Source organism: Polypterus senegalus, chromosome 5, assembly GCF_016835505.1.
Source record: "Polypterus senegalus isolate Bchr_013 chromosome 5, ASM1683550v1, whole genome shotgun sequence".
Lineage (NCBI taxonomy): Eukaryota > Metazoa > Chordata > Cladistia > Polypteriformes > Polypteridae > Polypterus > Polypterus senegalus.
In genome coordinates this window covers 5,778,964-5,804,041 of record NC_053158.1, presented here as the reverse complement: position 1 = coordinate 5,804,041, position 25,078 = coordinate 5,778,964, and the positions used below count along the sequence as shown (strand labels likewise).

Here is a 25,078-nt window from a genome sequence, read left to right as displayed (position 1 = left end):
AATTGTGTGACCAGGTTGCCCATCCCCATGTGCACAATGTCCATTATGTGACATTTTCTTCGTCCATCCACACTTTCTAATATTATAAACTGTGTGAGGCTTCAAACCGCCTTTGATCGTCTCTGACCTCCTCCTCCTGTGGTGTTAATCCCTCTTTGTGTTTTGCTTTCCAGCTCCATTTAGTTCACTGGAATGCTGACAAATATGCAAGCTTGGCTGAGGCTGCCCAGCACCCTGATGGTCTGGCAGTGGTTGGCGTCTTTCTCCAGGTGAGTACGCTTATGAAATGCTGTACAAGGTGGCCCATATCTCTGGACCTCAATGAAATACAAATTCATATGCGAGAAGTTTGTTTATTAAAAAAGACATGGAGACAATCGGGTCAGTCATTGTGAATTTTAGGGCAAACGCACAACTGCCAGGCACCTTTTAAGAGTCCAAGGCCCACGTCACTGGTCATGGCATTTTGAACAAATTGAAAATTTGAAGCAATGCTGGTCACTGAATTACTGAAGTAGGTGAAACCTTTGGAAATAACTTCACTTCACATTTTAAAATGTGGTCTGATCTTCAAGTGACAATTATGAACATGCCTAGTCGGTTTTAATTAATAACATCCAAATTATTGATTGTGTTGTTCATGCATAACTCGAATACGTCACTCAAACGTTCACAGTGTAGGCTAAGAAAAGTCTGTGAACCCCTTAGGCTGATGACTTCAACGAAAGAGTCAGGAGTTAGGAAACCTGGAGCCCAACCAATGAAATGAGATTGGAGGTGTGGCTTAGAGACACTTTGACCAATAAAAAAAAAAAAAGACTCCAACATTTTGGGTTTGCTATTAATAAGAAGCATCTGAAGATGTGAAGCTTGCATGGCAAAACCAAAAAAAAATTAGAGCTCAGAAGATCTACAATCGACGATTGTTAATTTGTATAAAGGTGGAGAAGTCATTTAGAGAAGGTTAAATGGTCATCAGTCCACAGTCAGACTAACTGTGGATAAATGGAGATGATTTTGTAATGTGGTTGCTGTCCCTATAAGTGGGAACCCTGTTAAGATGACTCAAAAGTCCCGACACAGAGTGTTCAATGGGCTGAAAAGGAGTGACAGCAAAAGAGTTGATGGAACCATTGGAGCAGGTGAACATCTCTACCATAAAAAAATATATAAAGCCGGCGTGGCATCTGTGGAAGGATATCAAGGAAGGGGAGCTGGTGGTCTCCATAAACATCATCGTTGCACACCTGAAGTTTGCCTAAGACCATCTTGACACTCCACAGAACCATTGGGAAAAATGTTGAAAAACTTAATTGTTCTGGCTTTTGATTCCTCCTGGTCAGCCTGCTTGTCTTCAGGTCATCATCTGGTCTGCTTTTGTCAGAATACAATATGGCAGAGAATGAGAGATCATGCCTTCGCAAGTCTCTCCCTTTATGTTTTGTGGACTTGATGAAAAATGGAATTGTTCTGGAAGAATATGCAGTGTGTACTTATGGCGGTAAAGGGCATCACACACCAAAATGAAGACCTCATCACAGAGTACAGTGGAAGAAGTATCATGATTTGTGGCCAGGACAACTTGGCATTGATTAAAATGGGAAAATGAAATATTCAAGTTTCTCAGACTGGGATAGGTGGGTGAGGTGCAGGCCATTTTACTTATGGAATTCCGTGTGCGTCACAGAAATGCTGTGATTGACCCTACATCCTAACAGAGCTCGCATCATTTTAAAGCCCCATAATGCTTTTAACACCATTCTACCTCATTGAGTCTGGGGGAGAAAAAGCTCAAGGCTTTGAATCTTGATGCCCCCACAGTCTCCTGGATCATGGATTGCCTGACCAACAGACAGTAGTTTGTGAGGCAGAGGGACTGTGTGTGTCAGAAATGGTGGTGTGTAACATTGGGGTACTTCATAGAACTTTCCTGTCTCCCTTCCTGTCACCCTCTACACAACAGACTTCCAGCAAACTTGCCATCTACAAAAATTTTCAGAGGACTCATCCATCAAAGGTTCTATTAATAATGGAGATGAAGTCGGAGTACAAGAAAGCTGCGGAGGACTTCTGGTGCAGGGGCAACTCCTCATCAGCTAGACAAAGGAACTGGTGGTGGACTTCCAAAGTGCCAAGAAGCCTCCGAGACCAGTTACCATTCAGGGGGAGGACATAGACGTGCTGCAGAGCTACAAGTACCAGCCAACTGGACTGGTCTGACCACATGGTGGCGCAGGACAAGTAGGACAAAAGCAGAAGGGACTTGCTAAAGAGAGATTTGGGTCTTTTTGATGTGTGCAGCAAAGCTTCTGGAAATGTTCTACCTGTCCGTAGTAACCAGTGAGCTACAAGTACCATCAAAACTGGATTGGTCTGACCACACGGTAGTGCTGGACAAGCAGGACAAAAGCAGAAGGGCCTTGCTAAGGAGACTCTCAGATCTTTTTGACGTGTGCAGCAAAGCTTCTGGCAATGTAGCTCACTGGCTACTACGGACAGGTAGAACAAGTAACATCAAAACTGTGGGTTGGTTTGACCACATGGTGGTGCTGGAGAAGAAGTGTAGGAGCAGATTGGACTTGCTAAGGAGACTTGGGTCTTTTCATGTATGTAGACAGCTGCTGGAAACGTTCTACCAGTCCATAGTAGCGAGTTCGGCGTCTGTGCTCTAGTCTCCTGGGGAAGAAACCTGAGCTCTAAAGAAGCACAAAATGTATGAGGCTAGCCTGGTCACTCACAGGGCTCACCCTAAACTACCTTGTGGGAAAGAAGATGGTGGCAAAATTGGATGCCATTATTGAAAAAAAAATGCCCTCCATCCCCTCCAGGTGGTGCTGTCATGGAGCACTTGAAGCCACAAGCTAATTCTGCCGCAGTCAGCTAAGAAGACACCTCTTCTGGGTGTCTTTTCTGCCCACTGCTATTGGGCAATTCAGTGCTTCCACCTGATTATACTAGTTAAGTTTTATTTATTTATCGATTTGATTGATTGATTTGTTGTATTATTTGTCATGTGAGTCTTGTTTTTTATGTTTCTGCATTAATAAAATGTATGTAATTTAATATGTCAACTATCAGTGATGTGTTTCCATTGAGAATATTTGACAGGACAGCCTGGTGAAAGTTTTGTGGTTTGTCTTGCAGGTTGGCAGCAGTAATCCACATCTGCAGCGGGTGGTGGACGCTATGGCTGATATTCAGAATAAGGTAAGTGTGGCCAGGACATGTCCTGTGCGCTTCAGTTGTGCGCATGGCATACCCTTGAAATGAGGGCAGCAGTGAATACTGTTTTATATCCCGTTTTAGGGTACCCAGCACACCTTCTCCAACTTTGACCCTTCGACTTTGCTTCCCCATTCACTCGATTACTGGACGTATGATGGATCACTGACCACTCCTCCACTGCTTGAAAGTGTCACCTGGATTGTCCTGAAGGAGCACATCTCAGTTAGCCATGAGCAGGTACTGCCCCCCTTATCAAAAAACCCTCCATGCTTTGTGGGTGTTGAATATTCTGGAGTACCAGTATATCAGAGTATGCATCGGGGGCGGAGCTACACCACGTAGATGTTAGTGGGTGGGGCATGTCAGAGCTAGACAGACGGGGATGGGCGGGGCAGCACAGAGCTGGGCAAGGCAGAACTTGGTGTGCGTCCAAGTAGGCTCTGCGCAGGTTGGCATTGCTCATGGTGGAAAGGTTGCTATAGCAAGTGTTGCATTATTTTTTCACAAAATAGTAATTATGCCAGCTATGACTTGCTTTTTAAGTTTTTTTTTTTTTAACTGAGGTAAGTACAGCGTTCTTCCTCCGGAGCGGAGAGATTATATTTCATTTAATTAATGGTGAAAGCCTCACTGCCTTATGAAGGCAGGAAACAAAGTCCTGCACTTTTTGAGCTCCAAATCCACTTCTTCTTTGGGGAAACAGAAACGTATCCATTAGGAAGTCTGGATGAAAATGCCAATGAAATTGTAACTTAGCTTCACTTCTCCCAAATCTGTCATTATGTGTTATAAATGTGAGCCGCATCACACAACAACTCGACCAGGGTGCGTTGCAACTCAAGCCATGGCTTAAACCAGCAATGGAAAGTGAGAGACCTGGCAGTAAATAGAAGCACAAGACAATCTGTTCATAGACCGTTTAAAACAAGAGTGTTGGGGTCCCAAGAGACCCCGTTTTGAGTTGTCCAAAAGATGTAAAGAAAAGAGAAGCAACAACATGCTGGTCCAAGTTCTGGTGTAACATTGACTGTGTTCCTCTAAAGTGGGCCCAATGGTGAACTCGGACTAAAGATGGTAGCTTTGTTTAAATGTCGTCCAAACTGGAAGGGGCAGGACCTCAGTGGTCTTCTGGTGGCAAACCAAACTTAGTGGAGGTGTCCCACTCTCTTCCTTTTCCATAATCGTATAGCACAAGCCTGTAAATCCCTCCCTAACGCCACGTAATCATTATGTGACTTCTAGTTGGTGGGCCATGTGGCATAGTGGTGAAGACTTTAGACTTCAAACTTTGAGGAGGATTATAATGATAACAATAATTTGTTTTACTTATATAGTGCCTTTCCCATGCTCAAGGCATGTTTGTGGGTTTAAATCCCGCTACTGACATGGTGAGCCGGTAGCTTCACCTGCATGTGCCCCAATTAGAAAAAAAAAAAAAACAAAAGAGTTTGAAACAATTGTATCTCTGAGTCCCCTTGGATGAAGGCGTCCGGCAAATAAGTAAATAACAGTAGTGGGGTGTGTCAGGTTTACCTTGTAACGGCCGACTCACTCTCCAAAACCAGCAGCTACACCAAGACCCGTGGCCTGGCAAGCTGAGGACGTTAGACCCGTACTTCTTCCAAATAAACTTCCCCTAATCAATCAACGATCAAAAATAAGCCAAACAACAAACCATATGCCAAATAGTCAGTATATATTAATAATAATAATTAAAAAAAAATGTATCAAACGGCAAACTCTCTTCCTATATAATACGCTACCGTGGCTGTTCGTTTGTCTGTCCAGGATTTTAAATTACTTGTAACTCGCAAACCGTTCTACCTATTGACTTGAAATTTGGTACACATATATTACATGATGTCTATTATCCACTTTCGGGGTGATGATCTTTATTACTCTTTTTTTACTTTTATTTTATTTTATTCTAGAATCAACTCTCAGCAGCACGCAGCAGGGCCGTGCGGCGCATGCGTATGGGCCGTTCTCATTCCCTACCACCTTAGCTAATCATTCTTGAGGCGAATTGGATTCTTTAAAAGTTAAAGAAAACGTACTAAGTAATTGCAACAAAAAAAATAACGAAATCAGCTTTAACACGAAAAGATGCCGACAAAAGAAGAGAAGCAGCGGGCCGCTAGGGTGGAGAAAAGAAAGAGCTGCCCAGGAAGCAGCGAGCACATCGACCTCTGAGCAAACGAATGTTAAACGGCAAAAGAGAAAGAGAATGAAAACTAGGAATGCTCACGTCAAGTGTATTCACTGCACGTTATCGTGCAACATGCTGTTACTGATATATTTTTATAATATGTATGTGTGTGTGAGTATATATGAATGTATGTGCATATGTAAAGTGTGTGTATATGTGTGCGTGCGCCTATATATATAATACTAGCTAGCTGTACTCTGTGTCTTCGCCCACATAGTTATGAAACGGGACAAAATTTAAAAATCAATAGACGTTGGCACTGTATGTGATCATGTTCAGCTCTGACAGGGGAGTGTTGGGGAGAAAAGCACATGGCTGTGATATCTCTGGCAATAAGCAGCTACCCTCTAAAACACACATAGCTCTGATCTCTCTCTCAAAAACGTCAAATGTTACTCCTTACTAATCTGTAGATGATGATGTCTGCTGAACTAACAGGTATCGCTAGCTAAGTGGAGGTGAGGTGCACTCCAATACGTGGCGTGAGGTAGAGCGACTCAAACAGAGGAAGTCTCAAGCCCCGCTCTCAGCCCACAGCCACTCTGTAAGATTTGCATAAATGCATCGGTACTGCAAGCGAACTATGAGAGAAGTTGCAAAATCAACCGGAAAGTTCAAGCAAACTCTAGAAAACAACCAGATCTAAATCCGTTAAGTAATTCTCTCGTGAAAAGTGGACAGACATAAAAGTGGACAGACATACAGACAGAACGCTCTTGGACCACGAAATTTTTAAAATCGTTTCTTAGTGAGCACCTGTGGCCCAAGGGTAACCTACATTACAAATTTCAGAGTTCCAAGTCCTCATGGTTTTGGGAGATTTCATGATGAGTGAGTCAGTGGGGTTTAGCTTTTATCCATCCATCCATCCATCCCACCCCAAAAAGTGTCCGTCGGAAAGTACTAATAAAAAGACAACATGCAGCTCAAGGTTAATATACAATACGAACCCTCCCTTGACCCCACACTGAACACGAACTCACTAAGACACACAGAAAGCACAAAACGCTCATAAAAGTCCATAAGATTTAATAGAAAATGGATAATGTTTGTGAACCTGGTTCAGCTGGAAAATTAGTCCTTTGGAAATTACACGGATGATAATGATGGCCCAAGCAACAAGAAACAGTCTCGCCATGATCATCCTCGGTACGTGGCGCGATCCAGAACCCCGTGGTTTTGCAGTGCAAAGCTGTTGTTGTCGGGTGTTGAAAGTGGCAGGTAGACAAAGAGGTGAATGATTTGGATCGCTGCCTTTTCCTGGCTGTGTAATAAATGGGCGATCTAGTAGAATGGCCTGTTTTCTTTCTGTCCTTCTGTTTAAATAGCGAATGATAAGATGCAGGTGATGGAATTGACAGGACCAGTTATCGTAAGGGGCTACGGTTCCACAGAGTTATACTCCCAACCCATTGTTTCCAGAGGAGCATACAGTATTTACATAGACACACAAACCATGTTAACAGGACAACACTACGAAAGGTGGGACTCGGCACAAAATACATCTACGACGACATTAATCATGTAGCACCGTTACAACCTTCTGCAGTTCAATTTATCGGTCCATCCCATCATTCTCTGCTACTTGTATGGGTTTGGTATCTTGACATCTTTATTGTGTAGACTTAAACAAAATGCCTCAAATCCCGTACACTTGCCACTCTGTGATCAGATACCCTACTTCAGTTCAGCCCTTGCTCTCCTCTTCCCTTCTTTACCCCTGTAACCTCAGGCAATTAGACAGAGTGAAAGAACAGGGAGGAGAAAGAGCTGCACTTGTAACTATTTATTATAGGTAATACATTGTATCATAACCAGTGCCATACAAACGCACACTGAATGTGATTCTTTTGCCAAACCAAGACCATACAACCTGATAATACTAGGTATGGCGTTTCAGATGGTAGAATTACTTCTAGTTGCTTTTGATTCCTCCTGGTCAGCCTGCTGTCTTCAGGTCATCATCTGGTCTGCTTTCATCAGGATGCAACATGGCAGAGAACGAGAGGTGATGCCATCATGCCTTTGAAAGTCTCTCTTTCTTTATTGTTCCTATGTAGCCCCTGACAAACACACCCGCACCTTCCTGGAACATTCGACCAATGGAAATGTTCAGGCGCAGCCCATAAAACTCAAGAATTGTCATTTTTGTTTTGTTGTCAGGATTCTTCAAACAAATAACCAAGGAAAGGAAATGCGACTCTTATAGCAATAAAACTAACCCTCTCTGTCATAGATGGCCAGCAATTCACTCTTGAAAAATGGCATTCGTGAAGTTTTGGGGGTAGAGAGAAAAAAAAATAAATAAAAACTGGTTTGTCCATTTTCTTTACTCTTTAAACGTTATAACAAGTAAAATGCTAACTCTCTACAAATAAAGACATACAAAATGGTTTTCAGCTTCAACATTTCACTCCACTACATCCGGGTCAAGGGGCGACAGTCTAAGCAATGACATCTCTGTTCTCCGTGACCTCCTCCAGCTCCATTTCCAGGCCAACCGAGAAACCTCCTCTATCCATTGTGTCCTGGTCTTCCCTGAGGTCTCCTCCCAGTTGGACAGGCATCTCCGCAGGGAGGCATCCTAATCAGATGCCCATACCACCTCAACTGGCTCATCTCAATGAGAAGAAGCAGCAGCTCAAATTGGAGCACATTGTTCTGCGTTCTTCTCGCTATCTTGAAGACCAAGTTTAGACACCCTTGTCTCTGTAACCATAGGTGAGGGTAGGAATGTAGATTGACCAGTAAGGAGCGAGCTTTGCAACTCGGCTGAGCTCCCTCTTCACCATGATAAGTTGCAAAATGCATTGATTTATGGAACTGGAAATTGCTTCCCAGGTTACATTTAGCAATCCTGCGCCCGACTTGCCAGCACAGTCCTGCTCGCCGATTTTGTTTTTTTTTTTTTGTGACCGCATGTAAATGTGCTGCCTGACAGAGCCACCTCTGCACAAAGGTTTTAACTTGGTAACAGGTATGGCGAGTTCAGCCACAGTCTCAGACCTTCTTTCTTTTTTCCATTCTGTTTTTATAGATAAAGACCTTTTTTTTGGCCATTGTTCCTAGCCGTGTTTGATGGTTTTTCCCCTCTAGTGGTCATTATTGGGAGCTACATGCTTGGGACTTCAGCTCAGGAGAGATAAGACCTAATGCCATGGGTATAAACGAGCCCCAGTCGCACTTCTTAACTCACTTCTGTTGAATAATTTGTTGGCTGAAAGTCCTCCACGTTAGCTTGTCAAAGAGAGGAAGTGTAGCTTTGTTCATAATGGCCATCGGTTTTGTGTGCATTCTCACCTCCTCTACCACCTTCAGCCATAACTGAGCCTGCCTTATTTCGCAGAAAATTACGATTTTTTAAAATAGTGAATGGGTATCAGTTTTCTTGCTTTTGGTAAAATGTATGAAGCTCGATGGTAACTTTAGATGAGACAACACCCATATAGTCAATTACTGGTGTCTAACAAGGCGATTAACAAAGGTTTCATTACAGTCGGTTGATGATAATTACTAGGACAATAGCTTTTGTGAATGCAACATTTAATATGAAAATATAAAATGGGTTTCAATGGGAGCAGGTTTGTGACTTCACTTTTGGCTCCTTTGTCATTTAGTAGACCAGACTAAATTACTACCCTGGTCCCCCCATTCTGCCCTGGTAGGCAGGTAATGTGGCCTTTTGGACAAAGAATTAGACTTTAAATTATAAGGTTTACAGCTCAGTCTGTGTCTGTGGCTTATGGCTCAGGGTTAATTGGTATGTGGTTTGGGTAAAAAAAAAATCTTATGAAGCAAAGGGAGAATAAAGAATATAGAGAAGTGAATCCCACAATGTCTGCAATGTCCACGAATATAAACTTCGAGTGTAACGAGCTGTGCTACCCGTCTAAGATACGTAGAAATTTAAGTACCCAATGTAGTCCTCGGCATTAACATTCGCCGTGTACCATGCAATGTGAGTATATCTGTTAAATGCCAGTTGGGCTTGATTCATGAAAGCAGTGTTAATGTTTTTGATGCACCATCTGCTGGAATGACAAATGCAATGCATGTCTCTACTATAGGTCACTTGATATGGGATTTGTAAAAGCAGTGCTAGTGATTGTGATGCACCTTCTGTTGGAATGACAAAAGCAAGGCATAGTCTCAGTTATATGCCATTTAATATGGAAGTTAATGTTCATGATGTACCAACTGCTGGAATGACAAATACAATGCAATGTTTTTCTTTCATGTGCCATTTTTAATATGAAAGTTGGAAAGCAGTTTTAATGTTCTGATGTGCCAGCTGCTGGAATGACCAATGCAATGCATATGTTTCAGTTCACATTAGCCATTTTATATGGGAATCATTAAAGCAGTGCTAATGTTTGTAATGTGCCATCTTTTGCAATGAAAAATGCAATGCATTTTATTACTACAAATGTTTGTAATGTGCCATCTGTGGGAATAACAGAGACATAGCCTGATTAATACTTGTCTTTTTATTAATGTGGATGTTTGCTGGTGTTAATATAAGTGTGGCTTTTTAAATTGTATATTTTGCATTGGAATGGTCATTCCAACAGATGGCACACCATACACATTAAACATTATTTTACAAACCCCATTCCAAATGGCATATAACAGAGACATATGCATTGCATTCATCATTCTAACAGATGGCGCATCACAAACATTACAAATGTTTTTCTAAATCCCATAGCAAATGGCATATATCAGAGACCTTTGCATTGCATTTGTTATTTCAACAGATGACACATCATAAACATTACCACTGCTTTTATGAGTCACATACAAAATGGCATATAATAGAGACATATGTGCTGCATTTGGTATTCCAACAGATGGCATATCACAAACATTACTGCTGCTTTAAAGAATCCCATTCCAAATGGCATTTAACAGAGACATATGCATTGCATTCATCATTCTAACAGATGGCGCATCACAAACATTACAAATGTTTTTCTAAATCCCATAGCAAATGGCATATATCAGAGACCTTTACATTGTATTTGTCATTCCAACAGATGCTGCATCACAAACATTTGCAGCAATGCATTTTATTACAATAAATATTTGTGATGGGCCATCTGTTGGAATGATAAATGCAATGCATTTCATTACTACAGTCCAATAGGTGGTGCACTACAATGCTGAGGACTATGTTGTATTTGGACAGGTGGCAACAGTTAGTTTTAAATAATGAGATAATGGTTAGGGTGGGCTTAATATAAGTTTAAAAAAATAAAGAAATCCTGGAATAAAAAGCCAATGAAGTCATTCCTCCTATTTTGAAAGAATATTCTGAAAAAAAAAATGAAAGGGAATTTTCTCCCAGGTAGTGGCTATAAAAGTCCAAGCGCAAGTCGGATTTTCATGGCCACCTGTCTAAATTCACGTTGTCACTAATGGTGACTCAGAATGGAGTTAACAGCAGGTGTCGGACACTCCGTGCAGCCGTATTTGAATTAACAAGATCTGGTCAGGTTTGCATTGAACATTTCTGCTCCATCACTAAGTGTATTAGCGCAGCCCTTCTGGCACTTTAATTTTACTTTGGCATTCATATGACGATTTGCTTGCTTTTGAAGTTCCATAATTATCTACAATTTAAACATTTTAGGTCCAAAAAAAGGCTTTTATGTATGAAAGCTAAAAATCCCACAAACCCCTCCTGAGAGGCAGAGCTGCCAAGGATGGGCTGCGGAGCTCATTTTATTGTCTGGCTGGCGCCTTTACGTAAGGCAGCTTACAACACGTGAGGTCTGATCGGTCGCATTTCTTTTCTTGTTTCCATTTGGAAGGCAGGCAGGTGAAGTGACTTGCTCAGGGTCACACAGTGTCAGCAGCGGGATCTGAAACCCCCCACAGCCTTGATGTTTGACGCTTACCCACTCCGCCACACTTCCTGCCAGTATGTAAAAAACACAGAACATCTAGTTAAGGCACAGGCTCCACAAACTAAAGAACTGGTTTATAATTCTGAAATCGCTTGGAACAAAATCTAACAGTCACCCCAGAGCCCTCCCGGCCCAGAATTGCCCACCTCTGTGTTATGGTTACGTAACCGGAATGTAAACTGTAATTTAAAAGTTTTAGACGTGTAAGAATGTACAACACAATGTAAAGAAACAGGGAGAAAGGTGAAGATTCACATCTCAATGAAATCATCCTAAAGGTGCAGTCCACAATGACACGCTTAGTGGATTGGACCCTTCAGTCCAGAAAACTACAAAGCATCCGTGTTTTGCATCGGTGACTGAAATGCATTGTGGGGCTTGTAAACATTACAGTAAGTCTTTTGTCTGCTCACTCTGTATACACACACACACACACACACACTGTATTGTTTTTTTGTTGCACTGGGATGCACCATTTGAATGTTTCCTGAAGGCAGGAGGGCTCAAGTTACAGCCTACAATTACACATTTCACTCTCGACAACTTACTAGTTACTGTTAAAGTAATGGATGGCTTTGTTTTAAATGTTTCCATTCAGGTTGCATAGCTGGTGATTTCAAGGCAGGGCCATAGACGGACGGACCAACCGATCAAAAGAAGTTTATTTGTTCCCAGGGAAAAATATGGCTTTTAAAAGCAGCTCATTACATAAAAATATGATCGACTGAAAGATGGGAAAGGCACTATATAAGAGAAAGAGAGGAAGATGGGAAAGGCACTATATAACAGAGAGAGAGGGGAAGATGGGAAAGGTGCTATATAACAGAGAGAGAGGAAGATGGGAAAGGCACTATATAAGAGAAAGAGAGGAAGATGGGAAAGGTGCTATATAACAGAATGAGAGAGGAAGATTGGAAAGGCACTATATAATAGAGAGAGAGAGAGGAAGATGGGAAAGGTGCTATATAACAGAGAGAGAGGAAGATGGGAAAGGCACTATATAACAGAAAGAGAGGAAGATGGGAAAGGTGCTATATAACAGAAAGAGAGGAAGATGGGAAAGGCACTATATAATGGAGATAGAGAGGGAGATGGGAAATGCACCTTATAACAGAAAAAGAGGAAGATATGAAAGGCGCTATATAACGGAGAGAGGAAGATGGCAAAGGTACTATATAACAGTGATAAGTAAGTAAATAAGGCACTATATGATAGATTAGATGGGGAAGGGCATTTACATTTACTTGTTTGGCTGACACCTTTAACCAGGGTGGGGGTGGGGGGGGGCACTGCACAGGTTAACAACCGAACAGTCTGTTGGCACACTAATAAGCTTGGCCAAGGACACAAAATAACTTGAAAGGTGAACCATCACTCCAGTGTGAGGTGCCGCGCACTCTGGGGCAGGTTTCTGTCAAAGACCTCTCTGTATTCGGCTGCATTCATTCTCCCCTCAGTTCTGCTCGGCCCCCCCATCCCTGCTAATATCAAGAAATCCTCACTTTCTATGAACTAAGACCAAACCCTTAAATAGTCAGACAGATGAATGAATAATCATTATTAGTTACAGTTGTCTAAAATAAACAGTTAAGAAAACAAAGCTGAGAAGACCCCACCCCACCCATAACACCATGCTTCATCATAGGGATGGTCTTAGGCAGACGATGAGCAGTTTCTGGTCTTTGCTCGACATATTACTTGGAGTTCTGCCCAAAGAGATCCATTTCAGTCTCACTACACCAGTGTGTCTTTGTCCCCATTCTCTCCAAGTCCTTTAAACTGTCCTATCCGTTTCGCTTGAGCGTGGCCTTCATCTAGCCCCTCTAGCATAATCCCCTGATTCATGGAGCCGACCTTCCAACAGGCTGTCCTATCTCAGCAGAGGACTTCTGAAGCTCTGTTAGAGTGACCATTAGGTTCTTGGTCAGCTTTTTGGCAGGTCTCTCAATTTGACCGAGTCCTGGTGGTTTCAAGTATCTTCCATTTCACAGTTCTTGAGACCACCATGGGTATGATGTCAACCTGCATCCAGCCCTGCAGTCAGGGTCTCCAACGTCCAGGGAAAATTTGGGGGTTGGTGGCAGGATTGGCACTCCATCCACCGTAAAAGAAACCTCACATTGTTCCAGTGTGGTGCTGAGGTGTCCCAGTTCGGGTGGGTGTGACAACACAGCATCAGTGCATGTTTCCGAATTCTATAGACACTGTGCTCCTGTGAACACTCGGAGCTTTAGAAACTGTTTAATCCCCCTGATCAGATCTGTGCCTCACCACAGACATTCTATGGGGTTTAAAGTGTGGGCTTTGGATGTGCAAGTCAATGACACTCAGACCACTTGTCCTGAAGCCGGTCCAGCATGGTCTAAGCTATATGCTTCAGGTCATTGTCATCTTGAAAGGTCCACCATCGCCCCAGTCAGAGGTCAAAGAGGTCTTCTCTGTCCTGACTAGCCACCTTATCCTTACCATTGAGAAGAAGCCCCTTTAGCGTGATGCTGCCGCCGCCACCCTACCTCACCGTAGGGTTGGTGTTGGCCAAGGCTATGAGCAGTGCTTGGTCTTCTCCAGAAGTAGTGACTGGAGCTTCTGCCCAAAGAGCTCAATTTCTGTCTCATAAGAGCAGCGAATCATTTACTCATTTTTAGCCCATCTACTGTAAATGCCTGGTTGATGGAGTGCTGCCGAGATGACCATCCTTCCAATAGATTCCCCCAACTCAGCAGAGGTCTTCTGAAGCCCTGTTAGAGAGACCATTAGGTTCTTGGTCAGCTCCCTGAACCAAGGCCCTTTTTGGCAGGTTACTCACTGTGACCAAGTCCTGGTGGTTTCAAACATCTTCCATTTGACAATTCTTGAGACCACCTGGATATGACGTTAATCTGCATCCAGCCCTGCAAGCATGGAGTACTGCTGAGATGGCCATCCTTCTGACAGCTTCTCCTATCTCAGCAAGGAACATTTGAAGCTCTGTTAGAGTGACCATTGAGTTTCTTGGTCACATCCCTGACCAAAGCCCCTCTACCTCATTACTCAGCCTTGCCAGGTGACCAACTCCAGGCTCTATTACACAATTCCTGAGGCCACTGTGCTCCTGGAAACAGTCACCGCTTTAGAAACGGTTTGATCCCCTTGTCCTGATTGGTCTCCTCACCACAATTTGATCATGGAGATCTACCTTGGACTTCATGGCTTGGTTTTTGTCTTGACACTCGGTGTGAATTGTGGGACCTTCCATACACAGGGACACATGGGCCTTTCTGAATGATCGCCGAGGATGACTCCCCCCATCAAGTTCTAGAACCATCTCATGGTTAGAATTAAAGCAAACAGGGATGTACCTGAGCACAATCTCGAGTGCCACTGCTAAGGGTCTCTGTAATTCTAGGAATGACAGGTTTCAGTTTGTGATTTATTTATTTATTTTAAGTAAATTCATAAACCTTTCTGAAGACCTCCTTCCTTTGTCATTAGGGCTTACTGAGTGTAGATGGATGGGCAAAAACGGCACTTTATTGGGTTGTAGATTTCATTTTAAATAGATAAAGTGTACAAAAATTGAAGGAGCCTGAAGATTTTCTCAATCCACTGCATATCTGCCACCTTGGCATCACAAGACAGAGGATGATCTCCTCCGTCCTGCTTGCCACTCATTCACCGTGTATCATAAACAGCGTCTGCCCTCCTCCTGTCAAGGGACCCTGACTTGGAGTTGTTACCCTGGGGAGCTGGCCCAGAACAAACATTTCCACAACTTCCGAACAAAACAAAGGCGTCAAATGCCAACCCAGATGTCATCCATCATTTAAATTCTGAGAGGTATAATTCTGGAAGGTGGCATACAATGAAATGGCTCACGCAAAACGTTTCAGTGATCATTCATTTAATGCAATAAGCTGCTTTCTCCCTCCTGATGCCTCCATTTTGTAACGTTCCCAGACGGCCTGCCCGGTTGCCATGCGGCAGACTGCATCGCCTGATTCCCTGAATGCTCCACGATTAAACGTAATGCCCTCTCAGAGGACTCTTTTGTCTTTCCGACTTCTGTGGCTGACCTTCATCTTGTCTTTGACCCTGTCGGGACACGCTGGTCTGATATCTGCCTTGACCCCCCTTTCCTGTTCCTGACCCTATCTTGGACCTGCACAGTTGTTTGCCTGTTATCTTTAGAATCCATACAAAGTTGCTGCTGTTCTCAGTTTATTACTTGGCACGCCCTGATGAACTCTCAACGCTCTCCCCGTGCAGCAGGCTTTGCTTATCAACATCCGAAAGTCGATGCACCCAGGGGTGATTAGTGAATCGGCGACTTGCTGACATTCACACAACGTTCTGCATGTAGTGAAACGGCCTTTAGAGAGAACCGATAGAAAGAAATGGTCACTCTGTGAACTAAGACACCTTATGTTTGCTCACATCCTAGGTAGACAGATAAGGAACAATCATTTTTAGTTACATTTCTACTTCTTCTTTTTGCTTTTCTCCCAGCGGTTCAGCCGTCTCCATGTCTTTCACATTATTTTCTGCCACACTGACTTCCTTATGTCCTCCCTCGCCACATCCGTAAACCTCCTCTTTGGCCTTCCTCTTTTCCTTCTGCCTACCGGTTCCAAACTCAACGTTCTTTTTCCTGATGTACCCAAACCATCTCAATCTTGCCTCTCTGGCTTGGTCACCAAAATCTCGTACCTGTGTTGTCCCTCTAATATACTCATCCCTAATCCTGTCTACCCTCATTACTCTGAGCGAAAATCGTAACATCTTTCAAACCATCCGCCACCGTCTCCAAACCATACAATGTGGCTGGTCCCACTACCGTCCAATAGACCTTCCCTTTCACTCTTGTAGATACTCTTCTATCACAAATCCCTCCTGTCGCTCTTATCCACCCAGTACACCCTTGCCGGCACTCTCTTCTTCACCTGTCTGTCGCACTTTCCATTGCTTTGGACTGTTGATCCCCAAGTATTTAAATCTGTCTCCCTTCACCACCTCTGCTCCCTGCAGTCACACCCTTCCACCACCTTCTCTCTCATTCACAAAAGTGCACTCCATCTTTCTCCTATTGATTCTCATTCCCCGTCTCTCCAGTGTGTACCTCCACGTCTTCAGGTTCATCTAAACCTGCTGTCTACTCTCACTGCCATTTGTGTCCTCGGAGACTCCTGTCTGACCTCATCTGTTAACCCGTGCATCACCATTTCAAACAGGAAAGGCCTCGGAGCCAATCTCTAATGTAATCCCACTGTCGTCTTGAACCAGGCTGTCATTCCTACCGCACTCGCACTGTCCTCATACATATCCTGCACCACCATCACATACTTTTCTACTACTCCCAACTTCCTCCTACAGGACCATAACTCCTCTCTTGACAGCCTGTCATACACTTTCTCTAAGTCCACAAACACACAATGCAATTCCTTCTGACCTTCTCTGTACTTCTCCATCAACACTCCTAAAGCAAGCTTTGCAGTTGTAGTACTCATTCCTGTCATGAAATTCTATTGCTACTCACAGATCACCACTTCTCCAGGTTCATCTCAACCTGTTGTCTACTCTCACTACAGATCACAATGTCATCTGCAAACATCATAGTCAATGGAGACTCCTCTCTGACGCCATCTGTCTACCTGTCCAATAACTTTTCAAACAGGACAGGCCTCCAAGCCGATCTCTGATGTAATCTGACTGTCGCCTTGAACCAGGCTGTCATTCCTATCGCACACTTCACCGCACTCACACTGTCTTCATACATATCCTGTACCACCATCACATACTTTTCTGCTACTCCCACTTCCTCCTACAGGACCATAACTCTACTCTTGACAGCCTGTCATACACTTTCTCCAAGTCCACCAATATGCAATGCAATTTTTTCTGACTCGACCCAGCCAATGAGGCCTTGGTGCCAGTCCCAAGCCTGAGTTGTGTCAGGAAGGGCATCCAGCATAAAACCTGTGCCAAATCAAACATGCTGATTAGTTGCCTTTCTCAGGTTTATAAAAATGAAGCATTAACAAAGCAAAGCTCATGTCTGTACTAATGAAAACAACACTCTTCAGTAAAAACGTGAAAATTCTTTCCAAGGTGTAAAAATCACAAAAAAAAAAAAAAAACGATAATCAAGAAACAATAAAGAAAAGAGCACAACAGCAGCAAAGAGGAACTGATGGCAGAGCTATTTGTGGAGGCGTCTATGAGCCCCTTTCATTTTTTTCCTCCTGGGTGGGTGACTGCAGCTCTACTCGTTGCAACACCTGAGGACAATTGACCAATGGATGGTCCCGAAGCAGATGGTTCCATACTGTTTCAAGACATGAGGGGTTCGTTACAGCATTCCAGAGGTGATCCGCTAATAGTCCAGGAGTAGAAAGAGGAGATGGTCCTCAGGTCTAAATGCTGTCTTGGTGAACAATGAAACAAGACCAGTCCCAAGTTTAGCATTTATGGAGGCACCCTTGTGCTCAGGTGGTGCAACTTTCATATCTCTACTCAAAAGGATTTTGCCCAGAATGTAGTACTAAACCCACCTGAGGGCAGTCCAAGTGATGCCAAGGTCCTATTGGGTGGAAAGGAGGATCTGATTGACACAACCATCAGAAGAAGTTTCATATTCTTCTTCGCCTCCCAGAAGATTGGGTCCTCCAGATAGCCATCCAGGTTTTGTAACACTGGTGTTTTCAGATATAGGCGTCTCATAGCTTTGTACAGGTGGACAGTCATGCATCAGATGGCCTGCTCTCTTGCCACCTATTTTGTAGACACATTGGTCTGACTGACCAGTCTAAAACTTGGTGTAGTGGTGGTGGTTTTTAATTAGCTATGTGCTGTCCGGAATTTGAAGATTGCCTCTTTCCAGGTCTTGTAAGCAGATGGTAATAGGAGTCTGGTGTAGTGGTTAAGGCTTTGGACTTCAAACCCTGAGGTTGAGGATTCAAATCCCACTACTGACACCAGTGTATGACTATAAGTAAGTCACTTGACCTGCTTGTGCTCCAATTGGGGGGAAAAAAACAAAAGAAATGTAACCAAGTGCACCATGAATGATGTAAGTCGCCTTGAATGAAGGCCTCGGCCAAATAAGTAAATGGTAATGGTCCATTCCTATTGTAGCGTGGGTGTGTTGATAGGCCTTGATGGTGGTCGACAGCTTTGTGGTAAGTGGTAGACCTGTCTTATCTGTTCTTCTTCTTTTTTAGATCCTTCCTTTGCAAATCTTTGTGGTTTAGTACTTTGACGTGGGAAGAAATGCACTGCAGAGATAGAAGTGCGGTAGCCTGACATACCCAATGACTATGCAATGTGACATCAGCTTTAGCGTTTCGTGACTCATTAGCGGTCCCTATTGCAAAGTTGCCATTGTTGCTTAAAAAGAAGTGTTTGTTAAACTCTTGTTGCGTAGCAGTAATGGATGTACACCTCTAGCTCTAATTCTAAAGAGTTTCCATTAACGTGAAGCTGGATTCTCCCTCATGACTATATATAACATCGCCACTTACGCCATCATTTATTTAGGTCTTTGCAGTGGATATCCGATGTTACAACATGCTTGGAAAAAATGAAAATGAGTGAGGTAGACGGGGGATCAAATGATGCCAACTCAATGGAATAAGCAATTCAGCCTATCACTTAACAGTAACTCATAATTAAAGACTATAATTGTGCTTCTAGCCAGCCTGTTGTCTCATTGTTTGCACAAAAAGAAATGGATCCGGGATTAAAGCTTTAAAAATATGTGTTTAGAAGGTTAAGCCTCTTCGTTTCCCTTGCACCATGTTTCTCACACCAGCCGCTCCGTTTCCCTGGGTGCTTAGGGACTTGAGTGTTCCTCACCGTCAAGAGAGGATAAAAGGTAACTCTAGACAATCGAGGCGGGTCTGCTATTGTCCAGCTCATTAGCAGATCTTTAGTTTAAATAAATGTTTTCACGGTAAATACTCTTGTCAATGCGGATCAACAATCAATGCTTTATGTGACATGCACCGCCCAGGTCATGAGCAAACAATTGCTCTTTCAAGTATTACAATGGAGCCAGGGTGGTACAGTTGCTGAGAAATAGATTTGTCCGAGTCTCCAGCATGTTGTAAAAGCCATTCCCGTGATCACCTCGGGCTTGTCGCGCTTTTGTGCTCCTAGTTGTGCATGTGCTCTAAATAGCAGCAGTACAAGCCTGGTTTTAGCTTATGCAACCCCGACCATCTGGACATCACGTGACGGATGCTGGAAGAGGATAAACCCGAGTGTGCCATGACTACATTGTTTTGTACGGCCGAATGAAAGTGGAGATGAGCAGCATGTGTCAGCGGCACAGGGGAAGATCAGCCCTTTCATTTACGTCTAGGATGCATCATGCCCGGTGGCGTGTTTGTGATGTGCCAACCGGAGTGGCACACAGGAATGCCAAGTGGCCATAGGAGAATAGTGGCACTTTAAATGGCTTATGGTTAGAGAAATTCTTCCCTCTTTTAACAGAGCGAATGTAGAGGCTGCTTTCTTGATTGATTGTTTTTACCTCCGAAAGTGGGTTGGCGGTGGCTCCGTCCTTAGGACCCTCAGTTTTAACCTCTCATCCGAACTCTCTGTGGTCATAAAAGATCCCTGGGCATCCTTCGTAAAGAGCAAGGTGTATCCTGATGTCCTGCCTGGCTAAATTGCCCACCACGGTCATTTTGGCACCCTGGCCATCCCCTGTCTCTTACCACTTCACCAGCTAATAGCTCATTTGTGGTGAGTGTACTGGCGCAAAAATGGTTGCCAGGAGGATGCTACACGTTTGTGGTGGTTGAAGTGGCTCCCCACCCACTGAAACACTTTAAGAAGTAAGAAACACTTGTTACTGAAAGGTTTGGGGTTGCCACCTGCATATTTCCTGGCTGCAAAATGGTTAAAGATTTGTACCAATGTGTACAGATTGGAGTCCCGAACAGAACTATGGAGATAGAGGAAAGGTGGCAGCTTTAAAGGCCGGTATAGGAAGTGACTTCACCGGCCGGAACCAGAAGGGCCTTCGTCCATAGGCTCAGACCCAGAAGTGACGTCAAAGGGGTTGGAAACCGGAATTGACGTCTTCAGGGCCAGGCAAAAATTCCCGTGAATGGTCTGCAGAAAAGCGAGCAAAAGAGTTTGTGCACTCTGCCACCTCCCGGTCTGGCTCGGGGTTACTCTCATTCAAACCCTTTAGCGCCTGGGCATGTGCACATGTGTGACACACTATATAAATGTAGAGGCCATTTGCATGTGAGGCACAAAGCCCCTATTACAAAAGCCCCTGTCTGTCTGCCTGCCAGTCTGTCCACAAGAAACAACTCGGGTGCCACCCTCCCATGGACCAATTTTGTTTTGATACGGCACACTTATTCTTCAAAGACAGTTTCAATTTTCGTTCAGAGATCTCGTGTGTATAAAGTTTAACAATTTTCCAATTCCCCGTCGAAAAGCACTGGTGCATTTACGAGCTACTCCATCTTAAAATGGGGAAACGTTTGGTGCAACTTCAACTAAGAATGAGTGTACTGTTTCAGTTCTACCTTGGGAGCCGTCGCTTGAACTTGTAGATTTTCCTTTCTTATTTGTCTGATGTGCAATACGCGTCAAATGCGGGGCAGAGCGCATGGGCACACACTGCAGCGCCCTCCTGGTCCTTTTAGGTATTTTAACTGATAAAGCACAAAAAAATGTCACTTCTCTGGAAATAAATGGAAAGGGAAAGCAATTTTTTGTCAGCAAATAATAAAACTGAATTGATTGAACAATATGATCTGCAGATTATTATTGAAAAGCACCAACGTTATCAACCTGCACCTAAATGGAGTTTGAGCAAATTGATAACATGGGAAAGGCACAGCTGCCCAATAACTGATAAAAAAAAGCACAGGACGGATTTAAAAATAGACAGTGGCATTGGCGGGGGGCTTTACTGCTTTCCAGCCTCCCTCTTGATATACACAAATAATCGTGGCAAGCCCCCAGTTTTCTTGCCCATCATGTGCCATTCACATTCCAATTGCATAATAGATCGGTTCTTACTTATTTATATAATTTTAACTAATTCTTTTGTTTTAACTAATATTAACAGCTACAAGTGGAACTTATTTCAGTGAAATATCTCCTTTCATAGGATAATATTGATCCTGATTTTATGCTTGTATTGTATTTGTATTAATTGATATTTTTCAGTTACTAATTATGAGATACATCTCTCATGAGAGAGAGAGAGAGAGATAGATATATATATATAAAGATATATATATATATATATATATATATATATATATATATATATATATATATATATATATATATATGTGGTTCATTTCTTTGACAGCCTGTAGGTCCGGAGTAATTACATTCATTGCATTTGTAGTCCCAACCTGAATTGTGTGGGTGGTTACCTATGAACCATATGCCATTGCGCAGTGTAAAAGGGCTTCGTCTCTGACGCTGACATCCGAGATCGACCCCAGAGAGGGGTGCAGTGGAGTGTGTACGCCTGAAGAGCCCAAATGAGGGTGAAACACATGTCGCGTACTCTTTGCATTATTTGACAGTAAACTATGCAACATTCCATGATCATCTTCTTGCAACTGAAGAATGCACCATGGCAGATGTTTGCTGAATGGCATACCAACCACAAGCATTACCTGGTAGGTAACCACCCGAACAATCAGGTCAGGACTCAGACTACGAATGCAATGAATCTATCTAAATAAATCCAATGTGTGTCTGTCTGTCCACTTTTCACGCAAGCACTACTTAACGGATTTAGATCATCTTTATTTCTAGAATTTGCTTGAATATTCCAGTTGATTTTGCGACCTCTCTCATTGCATCAAGTATCATAGTTCGCTTGCGGTACTGATTTTTTTGTAATGAATCTGTGAGAGACGCAGTGGACCAAGGGGGGCGGGGCCCTCCTTACTCATGCGCCAGCCTCTGGGCGTATCTTACATCCGCTTAGCTAGCAATCGAGAGAACTACTTAACGGGTTTAGATCATTCTTTTTGTTTTCTAGAATTTGTTGGAACATTCCGGTTGATTTTGCAACTCCCCTCATTACGCTAAGCATCATAGTTCACTTGCAGGAGTGATACATTTACGCTGACTTGAAACAGAGGCTGCGGGCGAGGAGAGGGGGAAGCGAGACGTCAGGAGTGGGGAGTCCCTCCACCTTTGTGTTTTGGACTGTAACTTGCCTCCGCTTAGCTAGCGATTTACCTTTTTGTTTTTTGATTTTTAAAGTTTGTCCTGTTTCATTACTGCAGGGGCAACTCGTGGGGAATGGCTAGTTGGATATACGTTCAAAAATGTTATATTTTAGAAAATTTAAAGAATTAGTCACAGACCCCCCACCACACAGTAACACACGTCAGTCGATGCCATTGTCACGTCACTTGAACTGCAGTCCACTGTGTGTGAAAGCCATCGACCTCCCACAAGCCTCGTATTTGAACTTTGTTGTAAAGTGCTGTTAAAAAGCCCAAGTTTAATGTTGTCTGATAAGCTGGGATTGCATTCTATTAATGTGGTTACTTTTGAATATGACTCATCGTTATAAAAGTATTTAATAAGCAACAATAGTACTAGGGTGTTGTACCACATTAGCCATTCTGAATGTAGTGAGAAGTCAAGTAGAATGACAACCTTTAATTGGCTAACTAGAAAGATTACAATATGCCGGCTTTGGAGGCCACACAGGCCCCTTCTTCAGGCAAGATGTAAGATTAGGGGTCTGAGTTGCCTCCTCAAAAGTTTACATATTGCAATCGTTTTAGTTAGCCAATAGACAGTGTCCTTCTGCTTGACTTCTCAGTGCATTCATAATGGCTAACACGGTACAACACTGACTTCTCAATATAAGCAAAAAATTAGCTGCTCAAAAATATGAAAGGAACACTTTGAAAACGCATCAGATCTCAATCCTGCTGGCCTTCTCTACTGCTATGAACTGATATGGCGATATGTTAGGAACAAAAGGATGGAAATGATAATGACAACCAACAGAGAGAGGGCTGAATTCAAAGACACCCCAAAAATCAAAGGAAAACAATGATGTGGCAGGTAGGCAGGCTTGTCCATTTGGCCGACTCCAAATCGTACTCAGTAGTTTGTATGCCCCCCGGAAATGCGTGACAGATCCTAATGAGATGACGGATGGTGTCCTGGGGGATCTCCTCCCAGATCTTGACCTGGCTCCTGGACAGTCTGAGGTGTCAGATGGGCCCAAACATCATGTCCCACCCAGAGGTGTTCTATCGGATTGAAGTCAGGCGAGTGAGCGTGGGGGGCAGTCAATGGTATTGGTTCCTTCTTCTCTTTCCACATGAGGCCAGGCGTTGTTGTGCACCAGGAGGAACCAGCATAGGGTCTGATGATGGGTCCAAGGATTTCATCCTGATACTTAATGGCAGTCAAGGTGACGTTGTCTGGCCTGTAGAAGTCTGTGCATCCCTTCTCCCCAGATATACCATCACTGACCCACCACCAAACCAGTCATGCTGAACGATGTTACAGGCAGCATAACGTTCTCCATGGCTTCTCCAGACCCTTTTTTTTATGTCTGTCACATGTTCTCATGGCGAACTTTCACTCATCTGTGAGAAGCACAGGGCACCAATGGTGCACTTGCCAATTCTGGTATTCTATGGCAAGTGCCAATTGAGCTCCACGGTGCCCACTAGAGGATGTCGGGCCCTCAGGCCACCCTCGTGAAGTCTGTTTCTGATTGTTTGGTCAGAGACATTCACACCAGTGGCTGGCCTGTCTGCTGGAGGTCTGCCAGTGCTCATCCTGTTCCTCCTTACCCAAAGAAGCAGATAGCGGTGGGTCCTGATGATGGGTTAAGGACCTTCTACGAGGGGCCCTGTCCAGCTCTCCTAGAGTAACTACCTGTCTGTCTCCTGGAATCTCCTCCATGCCCTTGACACTGTGCCTGCAGACACAACAAACCTTCTGGCAATGCCACGTATTGATGTGCCTACCATCCTGGAGAAGATGGACTACCTGTGCCAGCTCTGCAGGGTTCAGGTATGGCCTCATGCTACCAGTAGTGACACTGACCGAGTGACAAATGCAGAACGAGTGACAAAACAGAGGAGGAGGGAATAATGTCAGTGGCCTCCCTCCAGCTGTTAACCCATTCATTCCTGTTTTGGGGGTCGTCTCAGTGTTGCCCCCTCCAGTGCACCAAAGCATCTGAAGCTGACGAACAAGCCCCTCTGCTACTTAACTCAGCAGATCAACAGCCCACAAGTTTCATTGACTTGATGCTATACTCTCGTTAAAAAGGGGGTCCTTTAATTTTTTTTGAGCAGTATATAATAATTGACATTTGGATGAAATAAATTAAAAAATAAACGTCAAACGCTCCAACTTTCGTGAAAGGGCCAAGCAACACTCTGCTGGAAGGTCGGCATCAGGTCGTTAAAGTTGCCTTTCCCAGAGACCGTCAGTCATGTAAATTGATTTCGTCCAGTGACGAGATCGGCAACTGCTGTCAGCAAGTCCGACAAATCCAAAGACTAGAAGTTGTGTAAGACGTCATCCGCTGAAGTCCCCACGAGCTGTCATGTCTCTATCGAAGGACACAGGGACTGCAGCACTTCTTCAAATGTCTTTCCTCCTTCACACTCCCTCATCAGTTTTTCCAGCATCAGTGTCAACTTCTGCTTCTCTTGCAGATAAAAAGCAGCCACCGTGAAAGCTTAGGCGCTGTTTTGTCACACCGGTCCCCTGTTGCTGT

The 25,078-nt window shown here is 43.6% G+C and overlaps 1 protein-coding gene across 2 annotated transcripts in view; it reads left to right on the top strand.

The window, feature by feature from the left end:
- LOC120530124 (carbonic anhydrase-like) overlaps positions 1-25,078 on the top strand; it is a 69,316-nt gene that overhangs the window by 27,675 nt on the left and 16,563 nt on the right. For both annotated transcript variants that reach the window (XM_039754305.1, XM_039754306.1), the window contains exons 4-6: positions 174-269; positions 3,145-3,207; positions 3,307-3,462. In XM_039754305.1, the coding sequence (XP_039610239.1) occupies positions 174-269; positions 3,145-3,207; positions 3,307-3,462 (315 nt within the window). The remainder of the gene's footprint in view (positions 1-173; positions 270-3,144; positions 3,208-3,306; positions 3,463-25,078) is intronic.